Source organism: Mustelus asterias, chromosome 2 (assembly GCF_964213995.1).
Source record: "Mustelus asterias chromosome 2, sMusAst1.hap1.1, whole genome shotgun sequence".
NCBI classification, from domain to species: Eukaryota; Metazoa; Chordata; class Chondrichthyes; order Carcharhiniformes; family Triakidae; genus Mustelus; species Mustelus asterias.
Window position 1 is genome coordinate 133,396,355 of NC_135802.1, and position 15,893 is coordinate 133,412,247.

Consider the following 15,893-nt stretch of genomic DNA (forward strand, 5'->3'; position numbering starts at 1 on the left):
TCATTGGCTTTAATTCTCGAATCTGTCACTAAGCATGTGATAGCACGATACTTAGAAAATCATAATATAGCTAGACAGAGTCAACACAATTTTTCTTCAGAGAAGTAGTGCTGTTAAATCAATTACAGTTCTTTGAGGGGGTAACTAACATGGAGACAAAGGGGAATCAATGAATGAAATTCATTTGCATTTTAAAAGGCATTCACTGAGGTGCCACAAAGATGATGTTAGTGCTCACGTGTAGAGTTTTTTTTCAGAGACTAAGTATTGAGCTTAACTTTAGCTAATACAAAGACTCGCGACACAGTATCCCGGTGAAAGACGTTTCTTTATTGACCAATGCATACTGGGAGAGAAGGGCTGGGCAGTCCAACTCCTCTCTGAAGTTACAGCACATCGGCAATATAATTATACAATTTGCAAAAGTCATTTTACATGACCACTGGCTCATCCCATTTGGAAATGAACCAATCATCATTAGTACAAGTCAGTCATAATTAGCAAATGTCATATTCCTTGGCCAATTAGAGATATTCTCTGACAGCATGGGAACAATAAATTCTAGCTGTTTCTGCCTGACTTTCCCATGGCTACCTGGCCTAAACTCTTACTTCGCCTATTCATTAGCTGTCTGGTGTCCCTGTTCAATGTCTTGTTCACTGAGCTGTCTGGTACTCATGGTGATAAAAGTTATGCTTCTATAACTGTATTGTTATAAGGCATGTGGTTCACTTTAACGGCCTATTTTCCCATGATGCCTTAGAACCCTGTGCCATTAGCCAAGCTGTATTCTTCTTCAAGAACACACTTTTCAGAAGTACACGTTTAAAGTCTCTAACTGTGGTTATATGTGTTTCTATGCAGACAGTATCTCTGTAAAATATGTATAAGGCAGTCTGTGATTCTTATCCTAAGCTAATCCACTCTGTTCTAATAGTCTTTATTAGTGTTTTAAATCCTAGAGTATTTTGAAGTCCTCTAACATCAAGCAACTGGGGACTGGTTAATGGACAGAAAACAGTACATAAATAAATGGATCATTTTCGGGTTGTTAGGTTGTAAAGCATGGTGTGCTGCAAGTTTTAGTGCTTATGTCTCAGCTATTTACTATCTAAATCAGTGATTTGTCAGGAGCTAAATACAATATATCTAAGGTTGCTAGTGATACAAAGCTCATTGGGAAAGTAGGTCGTAAGGAGATTGCAAACAGCTTGCAAATGGATATAGATAAGTTAAACGTACAAGAAAATGGCAGAGGGGATACTATGCATCAAAATTTGGTAGGAATTGGGATGTCCTTTCGGAAAAAACATGCATTTTCTTTGTTTTTGTGCGTTATCCCATTTAACACAAGGATGAATTGGGGAATATTTTGAAAGAGGGTTAATTGGTTTTCTGATTATGACATCATTATGTTCCAAGAAATACTGATGGGACCTTAGCTTGCCTTGAATGACTAAGAAACAAAGGGTAAATAGAAAGCTAATTACAGTGGGGTTGGTTTTCAGCCTGTGTTTTCTGTTTGGCAGTTCAGGACACACTGAAAATTCATGTGAAAGATAAACAAGCAAGGTTCTCTTTGAATGGAACAGTTTTATGTTTGGCAGCTTTTCAACAGATCCTTATGGTGAAGCAGGTCTCAAAGAATAAAGCAGAAACTGTGTTATTATGTGTTATACAATTGGAAAACAGAGAGATTTGAAGACTGGAAGGGCAAGCGATTACTGATTGGGCAGGGCACTTTGCTATACTTTTGGTGCTGACAAAGCCCACCAAACTGTTTGAAGGGTTCAATAAAAGGAGTCTCTGGGAATTTTGTGGCAGCTTTCTCATCATATAGGGATTCCCAACTTTGATCCACGGGCCCCTGGGGGTCCATGAATATGAGAGACTCACCTGATGAAGGGGCAGTGCTCCGAAAGCTCGTGCTACCAAATAAACCTGTTGGACTTTAACCTGGTGTTGTGAGGCTTCTTACTGTGCCTACCCCAGTCCAACGCCAGCATCTCCACATCATGGCTCCCACCCATTTATTGTATGAGTGTAAAAAAGGGGTGTAGTTTACGAAACCCTCTCACGTGTGCATGTGAAAATAAATTCAAGCCTTTTATTTTCATCTTGCCTTGGGTTTACTGTGCAAGTCATTAAGAGAGGATTGGAACATTTCCGAATTTAAGGGTTGGGGAAAATACATCACCATCTATAAAGGGCGAAATCAGAATAAAAAAAACCTTTCTGTTTATGAATGGTAGAGAATGGGAAAATCAGGGCAGTTTAAACTGACACTCTTTCTGCCTGTGACACATTATACAAAGACAAATAGCATTTTCATTTATACTTGTAAATTTCTTACCAATATTTATTCAAAGTGAAAACATGCTGTTTTTCCATAGTGATATGGTTCATTAGTTTTACTTTTTCTTGAACGTACATAATTCATGCAGAATTGATGCATAAAATCTGAACATGCAAATACAGGAGATACAAAGAGGGGAAAAAAAGACCCAGAAAATGTTAAAAAATATGATAATTATAATTCTGAGTTAGGTCTATTTTGAAATTTTATTATTGTATAATTTCAATACATCTACTTAAGTTATATATGCAAATTATGCATTTAACCAGAGACATTTGGCAATTTACCATGTATCCAGCTCCTTCCTTCCTTTAAGGATAACATTACATTTGTTTGTATTCCATGTTACCATTTTAACTTTTTAAATGACCATCTTTTTCTTTCTCAATGTGCAGCTGTAGTCACAGAGATGGATATATTCTCTAATCCTGTAATATTGGGGTACCTACTTATCAGCAATTACATTAGCAGCAAGTTCTTTAATAGACTTAAAATAAATTTCCATTAACATACCCAACTCTTTGGAATGAAGGATAGTTCACCCAAGTGCCCCAAATTTGTTGGAATAGTATATCTGGCAGCCAATACCATTAATTGAACATCTTACTTTCTTGTTTGTACTGCACTATCACTGGAATTTTGATCTATTAATGACAGGGAGGTCAATGACGAATCAGGGACTTGCAGATAACGTACCTAATGGCTTACCATGCCAAACAACCACATGACCCACTCAAGTACTGAGAACAGACAGTATTGACGGGATTCTCCGGCACACTCTTTACAACACTGTAACATGTCTATGAATGACATTAGTGCAACACTGCATAAATAGATTCTTGAGAAATTTGAAGTAATTTGAAGGAAGAGAAGCCAATGACAGTGCTGCTCTGTCAGCAATTGGGAAGGTAAAAGTGCATTTGAGTTATGGCTGTATACACAAAAAAGGTCTTGAATAAGGATGGTGTAGTTAGTCATGTGGAAGGGTGAAGGATAGGAAGGAGAAGTGAGATTGATATATGGAAATAAAACAGGAGGCTATATTGGTAGGGTGAGATGTGATGGTGGAGGCAGATTTGAACGTGGCTTTCAGAAGAGAATTATTAGAGTTGAAAAGACAGGAGTGGCACTAAGTGAACTGCACTTAGACACAACAAGCCGAATGGCTGCCTCTCGTGCTATAATCATCCTATAATTCTGAGAGAAATAGAATGGGACGAAGCTCATTCGGAGCAGGCCTTTCAGCACTAATGATCTTTTTCAGGGCTGTAAATTCTATGTAAGGAGGGAGAATACACAATGATCACAGTCTAGATTATTTTATTTGTGACTCCAGTTTGGGGCATTTTTAGGGTTGTATCAGTAGAGATCGAAACACAAAGTAATGGTAGGACATGGATTTGGAAGGCAACCCGTTCAACAACTTGAAGACGAAAGGGAACTCGCTGATAGAATGTTAGTTTCCAGGTACAGAGGGGCTAAAGGTAGGTTTTGAGAGAGGAGTGACAATAACTACTTTGAGAGGGTGACAATAGTTGAGAGGGAAATACTTACAGAATAATTTCATATACACTATAATTGTAGTAATGTTGCAAGTCTATTTCATTTTGGTCTAACTTTACAGTTAGTATAAATGGACTCAAAATATATACATATTGAAATCAGGATAATGGACATCATGTGTTCTGCTACTAGGGAAATAAAGTCTTCAACTTCCAGCTCAAATCAAAACCCATTATTTTAGTTTTGCTGATCAGATTCACTTTCCTACTTTGCATTTTTTTTCATAAAATGAATGCAGCTTCTGTTAATGCACAGGAATCGGTGTCAGTCTTCAACGTAATTAAGTAAATATGTTCGATGAAGGAATCCAGACCCCACAATCTCTGTCTGTCAGTCAGAGCATCTAATGATTGTATCAAGTGAATATTGCATGACTCGCCTGGAAAGAAGGACACAAACAATAATATACTCCAAAGCCTAAACATTGGCAGCTTTTCCGTAATATTAAATTGCTCAAAATAAAGATATCATAGAGAAAAAAGCAAATTAGTTCTAAAAAAGTGATTGAACTGCCATCAAGTTACTTTTGAGAGAACAGTTTAATTATTTATTCAGAAATTTTCACACATTAAAATGTCAACACAATGTCACAAAAATGATGACAAGGTTTTAGGTTATAGATACAATTCTCATGTGTTTGTTAACTCTATTACATTATATTTTTGTAATTTAATTATTGCTCTCTCCTTTCTGTCATCTTATCAAACTATTTTATACAGAATTGGACCGATTTCACTTTCTAAGTTTTATTCTTGAGTATATTGAACCAAGATGGTAGATTCCTGAGGAGTGACTGCACTAGGACAAAAGAGATTAAGTGCACTTTACCCTAATTTCCCACTCTTTCTCTTTTGCACGAGGTGCTGCATTGGTGAAACTAATCCTGATTGGGTGCTGCCTTCAAATATGTGTGAAGTTTATTTTTAAACTGTGCCAGATGTTTTATCTATTACAGAATGATTTTCAGAACAGATTCTCACATTTTCATGTAATTACTGTAAGACACAGTATTGTGATTTGCATATTTTTTTATTTTGGCAAAATCCTTTAAATCAATTCAAACATACTCACCATACAGGTCTTCAATTTCACGTTTGGGAGTAGGAAATGGTGGACCTGTGAAAACAAACCAATCAGGCAAATTCTTTGTGATGATCATGTTTGTTGGCCAATTCTGTTCAGAGGGTAAATTCCCTCAAATAATCTTTGAATAGATAAGTCTCTTGGGTTTCAAAACATTCTTTATTCAGTTCAGTATGTCTAAAACAATGCACAGTGTCTATCATAAAACAGGAGAGTTGGAGACAGTCATGTGTTGGGAGGAACAATACATGGCATAGTATAGGTTAGAGAGAAATGGCTACAGAAAAATCAGAACTGGGAATTAAACATCAGACGGTATAAAATATAGCAACAAAAGGGAGGCGAGGTAACTGTGCTTTTAGGGTTAACGATGACAGTAGCTATCAGCAAGACAAAATAGAAGCCATGATAAAAGATGATAAAGGATCGATTGTACTGATAGGTGTAGTCTACAGATTACCTAGTAAAAATCATAGAAACCCTACAGTGCAGAAGGAGGCCATTCGGCCCATCGAGTCTGCACCGACCACAATCCCACCCAGGCCCTACCCTCACATATTTACCCGCTAATCCCTCTAACCTACACATCTCAGGATTCTAAGGGGCAATTTTTTTTTAACCTGGCCAATCAACCTAACCCGCACATCTTTGGACTGTGGGAGGAAACCGGAGCACCCGGAGGAAACCCACGCAGGCACGAGGAGAATGTGCAAACTCCAGACAGACAGTGACCCGAGCCGGGAATCGAACCCGGGACCCTGGAGCTGTGAAGCAGCAGTGCTAACCACTGCGCTACCGTGCCAGAAGGAAGAAATATGCAAATAAATTGGGGGATTGAATAAAAAAAACAGAATAATAGTCATGGGAGATTTAAATTATTCGGCTATTAATTGGACAGAGCAAGTAAAATGAATAAGGAAATGGAATACAATACATAAGACTTCTTTCTAACCCATTATATAAAGTGCCCAAAAAGGGAAGATATAATGGGGAATGAACCAGAACAGATGAGAGAAGTACAATTAGGGAACATCTAGGCAATAGCAACCACAATATAATAAACTTTAAAATGGTGAAAGAGAAGGACAGAAGTATGACAAAAATCAGGTTAACAGATTACAGGAATATTGATTTTGAGGGGCTGAGAACAGAACTTGGTAAAGTCAAATGGGAAAGAATACTGGCAAACAAATAATGATGTTGCACAGCAATGGGAATCATAACATTGGAGGCAGTCCAAAGGAGATTCACCAGGCTAATTCTTGGGTTGAGAGGTCTGTCCTACCAAGAGAGGATAAATAGTCTGGGCCTGTATTCCTTGGCGTTTAGAAGAGCGAGGGGTGACCTTATTCAAACATACAAGATCCCGAGGAGGCTTGACAGGGTAGATGGTGAGAAGTTTTCACCAGTGGGAGAGTCCCGAACAAGGGTACATAGCTACAAGATAAAGGGCCGGTCATTTAAAATGGAGGTACGTAGAAATTTCCTCTTACAGAGGGTGGTGAATCTCCGGAATTATCCACTCCAAAGGGTGGTGGAGGTTGGATCATTACAAGTATTTAAAGTGGAGGTGGATAAATATTTGAAAGAGGGATATAGGGAAATGGCACAGAAAAGGAGTTGAGGCCAGCATAGATCAGCCATGATTATATTGAATGGCAGGGCAGGGCTGAAGAGCCTGATGGCCTACTGCTTCTATTTCTTGTGTTCCTAAAAAGAACAAATTAAACACTAGTGAGACTCCATGAATTAATAAAAATGTCAGGGAACAATAGAGGGTTAGAAAAGAATCATATATGACGTATATACATCAGAGGAGTGCATGATGAGAGATTATAAGGAAATAAGGAGAAACAAAAATAGCAAGACAAAGAGAAACTTTGAATTATCAAGGAATATAAACAAAATCATGAAATATTTTACAAAGATATCAATAAAAAGGCTGTGATAGGAATAGGACCATTAAAGGATAGACAGGGATAATACCAGAGGTAACGATAGAGAAATGCTAGAAAATATTCAATAATTATTTTGTTTTGATTTTTACCAGTGATATTGAACAGGTAGTCACAAAATGATGAGATGCACAATAAGAGCATTTAAAATAAAATGGTGCATGGAATAAATAACACATTTTTAATCTTTGTAATTGTATTTTTACTTAATAACTATTAGTTTTACTTAAGTAACTTACAACTGCTGGAACAACTATGTGTAATGATCTAATCTTTATCCTATTTAAGATTAAGGGCAGAATTCTCAATTTTTGAAGTGCAGTGGCAGGTGGCTCTGCGGCACCTTTCCTGTTGGCCAGAATGGCATGAACCCTGCCAGATTCTATGCTTGGAACCTTATTAATTATGCACAGGCAAGTTTCCCTTCAAGTCACTTGGCAAGCTGGTAGCCAATTCATCTGCTCACTGTCAACTGGTGGGATTAAAGATCCTGACACCATACTTAAATACCAGTCCAGCACACTCATAATATTCTATCCAGCCGACCTGCCTTCACCAGACCGTGCAAGATGTCAGCAACCCAGAGGGAAAAGGCTAGCAGCTTCAAGAATTCTGTTGCTTGATTCAACCACCCTTGCTCCTGAGCCCATCACCTGTAAGGCACCCATGCTCCACTTGGACCTCTACCCATGGCATCTGGAGTCTTCGTGCATCCCCTTCCAATAAATAATTGACTCCCATGTTTGTAGCTTTTATGCAGCCTTGTCAAGGTTCAACTCCCCTCCCTTTGGTCTTCCCTCTGCTTTCCATTGTCAGTTTTCTTCATCCACTTCCTTGTTCCTCTGCCTGCGATTGTGAGCACTTGTATTTCCCCCCACTCCTTGCACAGCTCTCCCCCCCCTCCCCACCCTCCTAAAAGTCCGCACTCCACCTCGGGTCAAACTTCGGACCTATGTTGTGGTGGCTACATGAGCCCCACAGCAGAGTTCTGTCCTGATAGACACTGTTGAGTGGCACCAGGAAGAAAGAGGCCCCTGTACTTCCCAATGTCAGGTGCAGTATTGATCTAACTCAGTTACTCAGGAGGATCCATGGATCCAGCAGCATGGTGCTATCAATGAAGATAAGCTCGGCATGAGGATTGAAGGCAGGAACTAATCTGTTTTGGCAGAGTGGTGTACAGTGCACCAGGAGCAGCACAACACCATGTCAGAAAGGCTTTGCACTGTTGTAAAGTCTCTTGTGAACTGAGGGCCATATTGTATATGTCACTCTTTATCCATCAGGTTTCAGACTGATATAATGTCACGCTGACGTGATGCAAGATTGAAAGACCTGACGGAATACTGGTGGGCAGCTCTTTTAATGAGCGTTCATGAGATACAAATGAATGCAAATAGTGTGCACGCCACCAGCCAGTGGCCACCTGCCATTAACCTGTAATTGGGAGTATTTTGGTGTGATTTTATGCTGGCAAGATTATGACTTTTTGGCTTCCATTAGGTTCCCCATTCCTGCCTGCCACCAAACATACTTTGAGTGGGATGGGAGAATTCTGTTCTAAATCTTGTCTGCTGGGTTATTTTTAAATTGAACCACTTGTAAATGAAAATGTGGCTCTATATATACACACACACACATTCTTAGCTCACAAACCACTTTGAGGAAATGCCTTTTACCATATTACTCAATACCCCCACCCTGAACGGAGCGGACTTCTGCGCCCTCCCCCCTACCCCCACTCCCCCTCTCCAGCCAGCCATAGACAACACAACTAACCAAGTGTTGCTTGTTAATGTGCTTTAATTCATAGACAGCGCATAAATGTATTGGGGTGGGGAGAGAGTGGGAGTTGGTGGTGGCAAGAAACTCCACTTGCTTTGTCCATTTGTAGGCTGCTATACTTTATTTTGCCATGTGTTTTTCCTGGACACTTCCCAAAGAAGAGCTTCCCTTTTCTATTAAATCTAATCTCAGGGAGCAACTTCTGAATCCTTCCAATGCAGGGATTTGTCAACTGGGAATATGAATGAGATGATAGATCCTACCAGCAGGTCGAAATAGACTTGAGTTGTAAACTTCCCTCAAAATAAGTCGTCTGATTTTCAATGTTAAAGCCTTAAGCTTCTTGAACCTAATGTGTAAATATAATTCAATCTAAAATGGCGGCAAGGTGGCACAGTGGATAGCATGGCCATCTCACAGCACCAGCCACCCGGTTTTGACTCCTGGCTTGGGTCACTGTCTGTGCAAAGTCTGCATGTTCTTACTGTGTCTGCGTGGGTTTCCTCCCACAGTCCAAAAGATATGCTTGTTAGGTGCATTAGCCATGCTAAAATCTCCCTCAGTCTACCTGAACAGGTGCCAGAGTGTGGCGACTAGGGGATTTTCACAGTAACTTCATTGCAGTGTTAATGTAAGCCTACTTGTGACACTAATAAATAAACTTAAACTTCTTTTTAGAATTAGAAAAAGAGTAAAAATCCCAAAATTTGTACAGGGGTGAGAATCACTTGTAGGCCAGACTGAGTTTTTAAACTTTTCACTCTGGGTCTTCAGTTGTATGTATATGTGACAGGTTTCCTTCTTCAAAGGATATTAGTGAACCAATAATATTTTAAAATGACAATATGTCAGCATTGATTGTATTCTTTTCTGGTCCTAATTATAAATTACCAGGTTACGGAATTCAGATTTCACAATTTGCCATGGTGCGTTGTTAACTCAACCCCTAGGTTGCTAGCAGATATCATAAACACTACACTGTAATATCCATACACTGACACTTGTGAATTTACAAGTTGAAAACATCACTTGAAAATGTTACCCATTATTTCCTGCAACCTTCACTCTTGCAGCAGCTATATCATGCCCTTTGAATAATCCCTTCCTGATCAAAAGCCATCTTGCTTTTGCTCTCTTTTTTTAAAAAACCCCTTTAGGGTCGAGAGCTTCATGTTTTTAGGTGTCCAGATCACGAACAATCTGTTCTGGTCCCCCCATGCAGACACTATAGTTAAGAAAGCCCACCAACGTCTCTACTTTCTCAGAAGACTAAAGAAATTTGGCATGTCAGCTACGACTCTCACCAACTTTTACAGATGCACCATAGAAAGCATTTTTTCTGGTTGTATCACAGCTTGGTATGGCTCCTGCTCTGTCCAAGACCACAAGAAACTACAAAAGGTTGTGAATGTAGCCTAATCCATCGCGCAAACCAGCCTCCCATCCACTGACATTGTCTACACTTCCCACTGGCTCGGCAAAGCAGCAGCATAATTAAGGACCCCACACACCCCGGACATTCTCTCTTCCACCCTGTTCCGTCGGGAAAAAGGTACAAAAGTCTGAGGTCATGTACCAACCGACTCAAGAACAGCTTCTTCCCTACTGCCATCAGACTTCTGAATGGACCTACCTGACATTAAGTTGATCTTTCTCTACACCCTACCTATGACTGTAACACTACATTCTGCACTCTCTTGTTCCCTTCTCTATGAACAGTATGCTTTATCTGTATAGCGCACAAGAAACAATACTTTTCACTGTATGCTAATACATGTGACAATAATAAATCAAATCAAATCAAAACAATTATTTTCTCTGCAAGGGCTTTGTGTTCTCATTTGTCTGTGTGGAATGTTACAGAAAAGTCAGATAGTGCAACTTTTGTTGGTATTGTTAAAAAAAATACAAATGTCACAATTTGTGACTCTACAATATAGATATAGTTAAATGATTAATGATTTTACAAATTTATTTAATTTTATTCACTTAATTGTTCTTACTGTTATATCAAATTTGGCAAGAAACTAACTATAATTACAATCCAATTTGTACTCTCGAGAGCTTTAAAATGGTCACACACTTGCTCTGGATAGCTCAGTTTATTTATGTAATTTACTTTAATAACATTTGCACGTTTCAGTACTGCACAACAAAGTATCAAGGAAACAACAGCATTACACCAAACTGTTTAAGCAATTTTACACTGGGAATTTTTTAACTCATTCAGCATTGTAATTATTTTTGCCTGATCAGCAACTTCAGACTTAGCATTTCCGTTATTCAGACTATAACTTGTGAATTTATTCAGATTATAATTTATGAATTGCTAAAACCTGGCTAAGTTCTAAGCATCACAAAAAATGGGCAAAAGAGAAGTAAAAAACTGCTGTCAAAAACAACCCGAATAAGTGCTTGTCATTTTAACTTTCCATCCCACTTCCACTCTGTCCTTTGCCTCCTACACCTGTTCCAATTAAGCTCAGCTTGCCAGGGAAGCTGCCTGCTGAGCTCTTGGGGTGCCATTGCACAGGGGCCCTGTAAGAGGAATCCCTAATGGGGTGCTAAGATTTTTAAACAAGATATTAAGGCATTGACAGAACTAGCAGCATTCATTTAAATGACTTTTAAAATAAGTTTATGAACTAACAAGAAGCAATTTACACATATGAAATGCAGTATTTGATTTAAACAAGTGATTATGATTGTAAAACACATATGCTGATATTTTGAATGTATTATTATTGATTTTAAGGATTGTTCACTTCGTCAAAAAGCATGTTACCGCAAGATATCATGGTAAAAGTCATTAGGGCAAAGCCATATTTCGAGAGAATATTTGGGCCTTGGAAATATGCAAGTTTTATCAGTAAAGTTTCGGATGGGAGAACATTTAGAACACTTAATCATATTTCATGAATAGGGTTTATTCACTCTCCAGACAAGATGGACTGGTGCCCAGACATGGTGTCACAAGTTATTTTGGTTAGACAGTGACCTTAAAGGGAACTCTGGGCTGAGCGTCCTAGGCTACTAGGCAACAAGGGTGTGGGGTCAGGCAAGAGAGGAGTCAGTTTCTGGATTTCACGGACTAATAAAATACCATTATGCTGAGGGGTGGAATTCGATTGGCTGAAGTATTTGATGTGTACTATTGTTGATTTGTGTATCCTGAAGATGATCGATTTAAAGCTATTGAAAGGCAGGAATGATTGATAAAAAACTATAATTGATCTATTTTTGATTGTATATGTTAAATTCATCAGAGAGGTTTTGTTGCTCAATGTCAGAGTTGCTTAATCCTTTGATGAACTCCTGGCGGCCGCTGGTTCAAATAAAGTTACATCTTTATAGAGAGATACCTGCCTCATGAGTCTTGTATTGTCTAAACTTTGGGCAGTACCGGTCACCTTGGGTACCCCACAACATGCCCTGGTTTCCCAGTGTACTGGGGACCTCCTGCTGAACGTCCCCACTATCCCCCGGGAACATCGGGCACTGCCCAGCCCTGCCCTTGACCATCTGGGGGACTTCACTGGCCTCTGATCCCCCCAGCAAGGTCATCACACCTGGTTCCCGTTGGTGGGGACCATACGTGATTCTTGTCAGGAAGAACCTCAGCCAGTAAGGTGGTACAGTCAAGTGAGCACGGATGATAACATCTGGAACTCATTAATGGCATTCAAAGCATGTCATTAGTATTTAAATCGGCTTCGCGCCCTTTCTGGATATGAAGCTGATTTCGCCAGCAAAACAGTGGTGGTAAGACTGGGAGAGGCGAAATACCGGGCATGAACCTGATTTTTCGCCTCCTGCCCAATCTTATCACCTCGCTTCACTTAAGGTTGGGTGGGACGTGGTCGTAAAATCACAGCCAAACATTTCACTTTCAATAAGAAATATGCACTTGTTTTATTTCTTATGTTTGTTACTCAGCTGAACTACCTCGGCCACATCCAATTATTTTTCCTGGCGAGCATTGTTATTACACTAGTTTCTATTATGTGCAGTGTAAAGAATACATGGCACTCTTCTAATTTCTGGGTAACTAATATAAACCACCTAACTCCTTGCACACGCTAACCCTTGAGAGGACATCTCCCACACCCCCAACAGTTTTCCTCATCACCCAACCGCCATCCCCCCACCCCACAGGGACCCCCTTGTGGGCCTGCAGCCCCTATCCAGAGTTGTCTCCACTCAATCCATGAACCCAACCTGGGCATCCTGCTGACCCATGGACCCAAACCAAACCATTCCCAGATATGGATTGACAACCCCCCCCTCCCCCTAACCTCCCAAGACCCATGCCCCCTTGCAAAAGAACAAAGTTGTGGCGGGCCTGAGGGGAGGAAGGTGGTGGCAGACATAGGGTGTGGGAGGTGGTGGCAGGCCCAGGAAGTGCACCCTATTCCTATTTTCAGGATTTTCAGTCACTCTCACCCCCACATCAACCCATAGACATACCCTCAACGACTGTGGCTGGGTGTGAGTGAGTAGACACCCTGAGACTGAGTGAGCTAGACACACACACAATGAACCCTCGCACCTAGTCACTTTTATTAACTGCTCTTTTTTAACCTACCAAATTAATGCTATGACATTGCATTACTTTTGCTCAGCAATTATTTCTTTTAATATCAACTTTTTTGTTTGAAATTCAGCCAAACGTTATCTTTCTGCAATTTGTTCATCGACTCAGTAGCAGAAACTGCAAGCATATTAAAACCGCCATCTTGTGTAAGTAACCATTGTGGAATTGGCAGAATAAAACCTAGAAATCCATTACTCTGTTGGATCAGCTGTGCCACAGGGAAAACATTGCTTGATTAACTGCTCTTCTTCTCATTTTTGTTTCACTGAATTTCTTGGAACTGGACAAAGTCCCAGAACACTGAGGTGAGCCTTTTCACAGCTCGCCTTGGCAATCAGCAGCCCATGGCTGCCTCTGAACTCTTTCCAAGATGATTAGCCTGACTCCATTTAGCTCCAGTCTACCTCCAGTCTTTGCCAATACTTTCTCCTAGGGAGGGCGTGCCAAACCAGCAAATTTCCCAACTCTGCCTGCCTTGAAGATGAAAATCCATCCCATCATCTCTGTTTCTCTCTTCACAGATGCTGCTTGAACTGCTGAATATTTTCAGCATTTTCTGCTTCTATTAAACACTTCTGTAAAGATGGTTTAACAAATTGGCTTTACTGAGGTAGTACAAAATCTAAAATGAATAAATCCAAATTTTTGCAATTCATTTAAATGTTTTATTCAGCAAGGCTTCCATAATTGAAAAAATGGAAATGGAATTTATGCATAGAAATTTTACTCTCTCAAATATTTTATCCTCTTATCAGCTATTTAGGTAGACTTAATTATATTACAAAAAGCTTGTGTTGTACATAAATAGATGCAAGTGCTTTTCACACCTTAAATGTGTCTGGAGCATGTAAAAGTGGACCAAAAAATCACTTACCAACATGTTTGTTTTCATCATATGTAAATGTATCAAGAAGGTAGTGACATCCTTTAGCCATAAGTGTTGTCATGAGCTTGGCATAACTGCAACAATATCAAAAAGCAATATTTAATTTAATGCATGGTCTTATTTTTCATTTAGTTTGTTTAATAATCTTTCAAATTTGCTTTGCTATTTGATTTTCTCTTTTCCTCCTTTGATTATCACTTTGTTTAATTTAATCCTAAATTTGTATTAACATTAGATTTGATTTTACTGGGTTAGCTCAATTACTCATGCTTGGATAGAAAGAAATATTAACCACCTTGAGAGAAGTGCATTTCCCACATCAGTAACTGAACAGCAAAATGCAACAAGCATTTAATACTAACAGTGAAATGCTCAACAGTTTTTTAAAATTGTAACCATACTATGCCCCATGAAGCTCATGGAGAGATACAATTATAGATTTAAATTATATTATACTGTCAAACTGAGATTTTGTTTTAAAAGGCAAATTTATACAGATGAGAAGTCTTCTATTAAAGAGAGATAAATATTTATAAAGCAATCTGCATTGTTCTCATCTTCAAGTATGCCATGTACTTTTATTAAAAACACTTTAAACATATAACATTACTAATAATGAATGTCTTGTAAAATGCTAACATGCATCAAAATTGAATAAGTAGGCTGCAGGTTGGATAATCCAATACATTCAATTTCTGACCTGGAAAGATATCAAATGAAGGCCAATTGTTTCCTTTCAGGGTAAAAGGGGAATTAGATGGATTCAGTGAACCCATATCTTTCAACGGGTACTGAATGCTTTTTTAAAATGAATGCTAAAGTTAATTGTTGATAAATGCGGGAGATGTATGCAATCTAAACTCAAGAGTTTCACTTAGGTGTTGGCGTCTCAGTTTGTGTTAACTCTGGGTTTGCCATTTAACCTTTGCTATTAATCATACTTGCAATTAAATTCTGTCTCACAAAATCATTAAACAAGTTTACTTTTTGTCACTTTATAGTGAAATGCAGAACAGCAAGTTTTTAAAGCTAATTAACAAATAAGACAGCAAAGAACACCAATACCTCTACTTTCTCAGGTGACTAAGGAAATTTGGCATGTCCACTACAACTCTCACCAACGTTTACAAAGCACCCTTGCTGGTTGTATCACAGCTTGTTATGGCTCCTACTCTGTCCAAGACCGCAAGAAACTACAAAGGGTCGTGAAAGAAGCCCAGTCCATCAGCAAACCAGCCTCCCATCCATTGACTCTGTCTACACTTCCCGCTGCCTCGGAAAAGCAGCCAGCATAATCAAGGACCCGACGCACCCCGGACATACTCTCTTCCACCGGGAAAAAGATAAAAAAGTCTGAGCTCACATACCAACTGACTCAAGAACAGCTTCTTCCCTGCTGCCAATTCTTCCCTGAATTGACCTAACTTATATTAAGTTGATCTTTCTCTACCCTCTAGCTATGACTGTAACACTACACCTTCTCTATGTTTGGTATGCTTTGTCTGTATAGCACGCAAGAAACAATACTTTCACTGTATATTAATACATGTGACAATAATAAAGCAAATCAAAATTAAAACATATTACTTACTGTTTTCTATCAGATGGATTGATAGCCACTAGAGAACCTCGGTCCCAGATCCCATCAAATCTTCCAGCAATTGCACTACC

At 39.2% G+C, this 15,893-nt stretch overlaps 1 protein-coding gene across 1 annotated transcript in view; it reads right to left on the minus strand.

Moving 5' to 3' along the window:
• Positions 1-316: 316 nt before the first annotated feature.
• Positions 317-15,893, minus strand: part of LOC144511645 (putative thiopurine S-methyltransferase) — a 44,382-nt gene continuing 28,805 nt past the window's right edge. The window contains exons 6-9 of the mRNA XM_078241913.1: positions 15,814-15,888; positions 14,211-14,296; positions 4,991-5,035; positions 317-4,298 (exon numbers count right to left, since the gene is read on the minus strand). Of these exons, the coding sequence (XP_078098039.1) occupies positions 4,141-4,298; positions 4,991-5,035; positions 14,211-14,296; positions 15,814-15,888 (364 nt within the window). The 3' untranslated portion in view covers positions 317-4,140. The remainder of the gene's footprint in view (positions 4,299-4,990; positions 5,036-14,210; positions 14,297-15,813; positions 15,889-15,893) is intronic.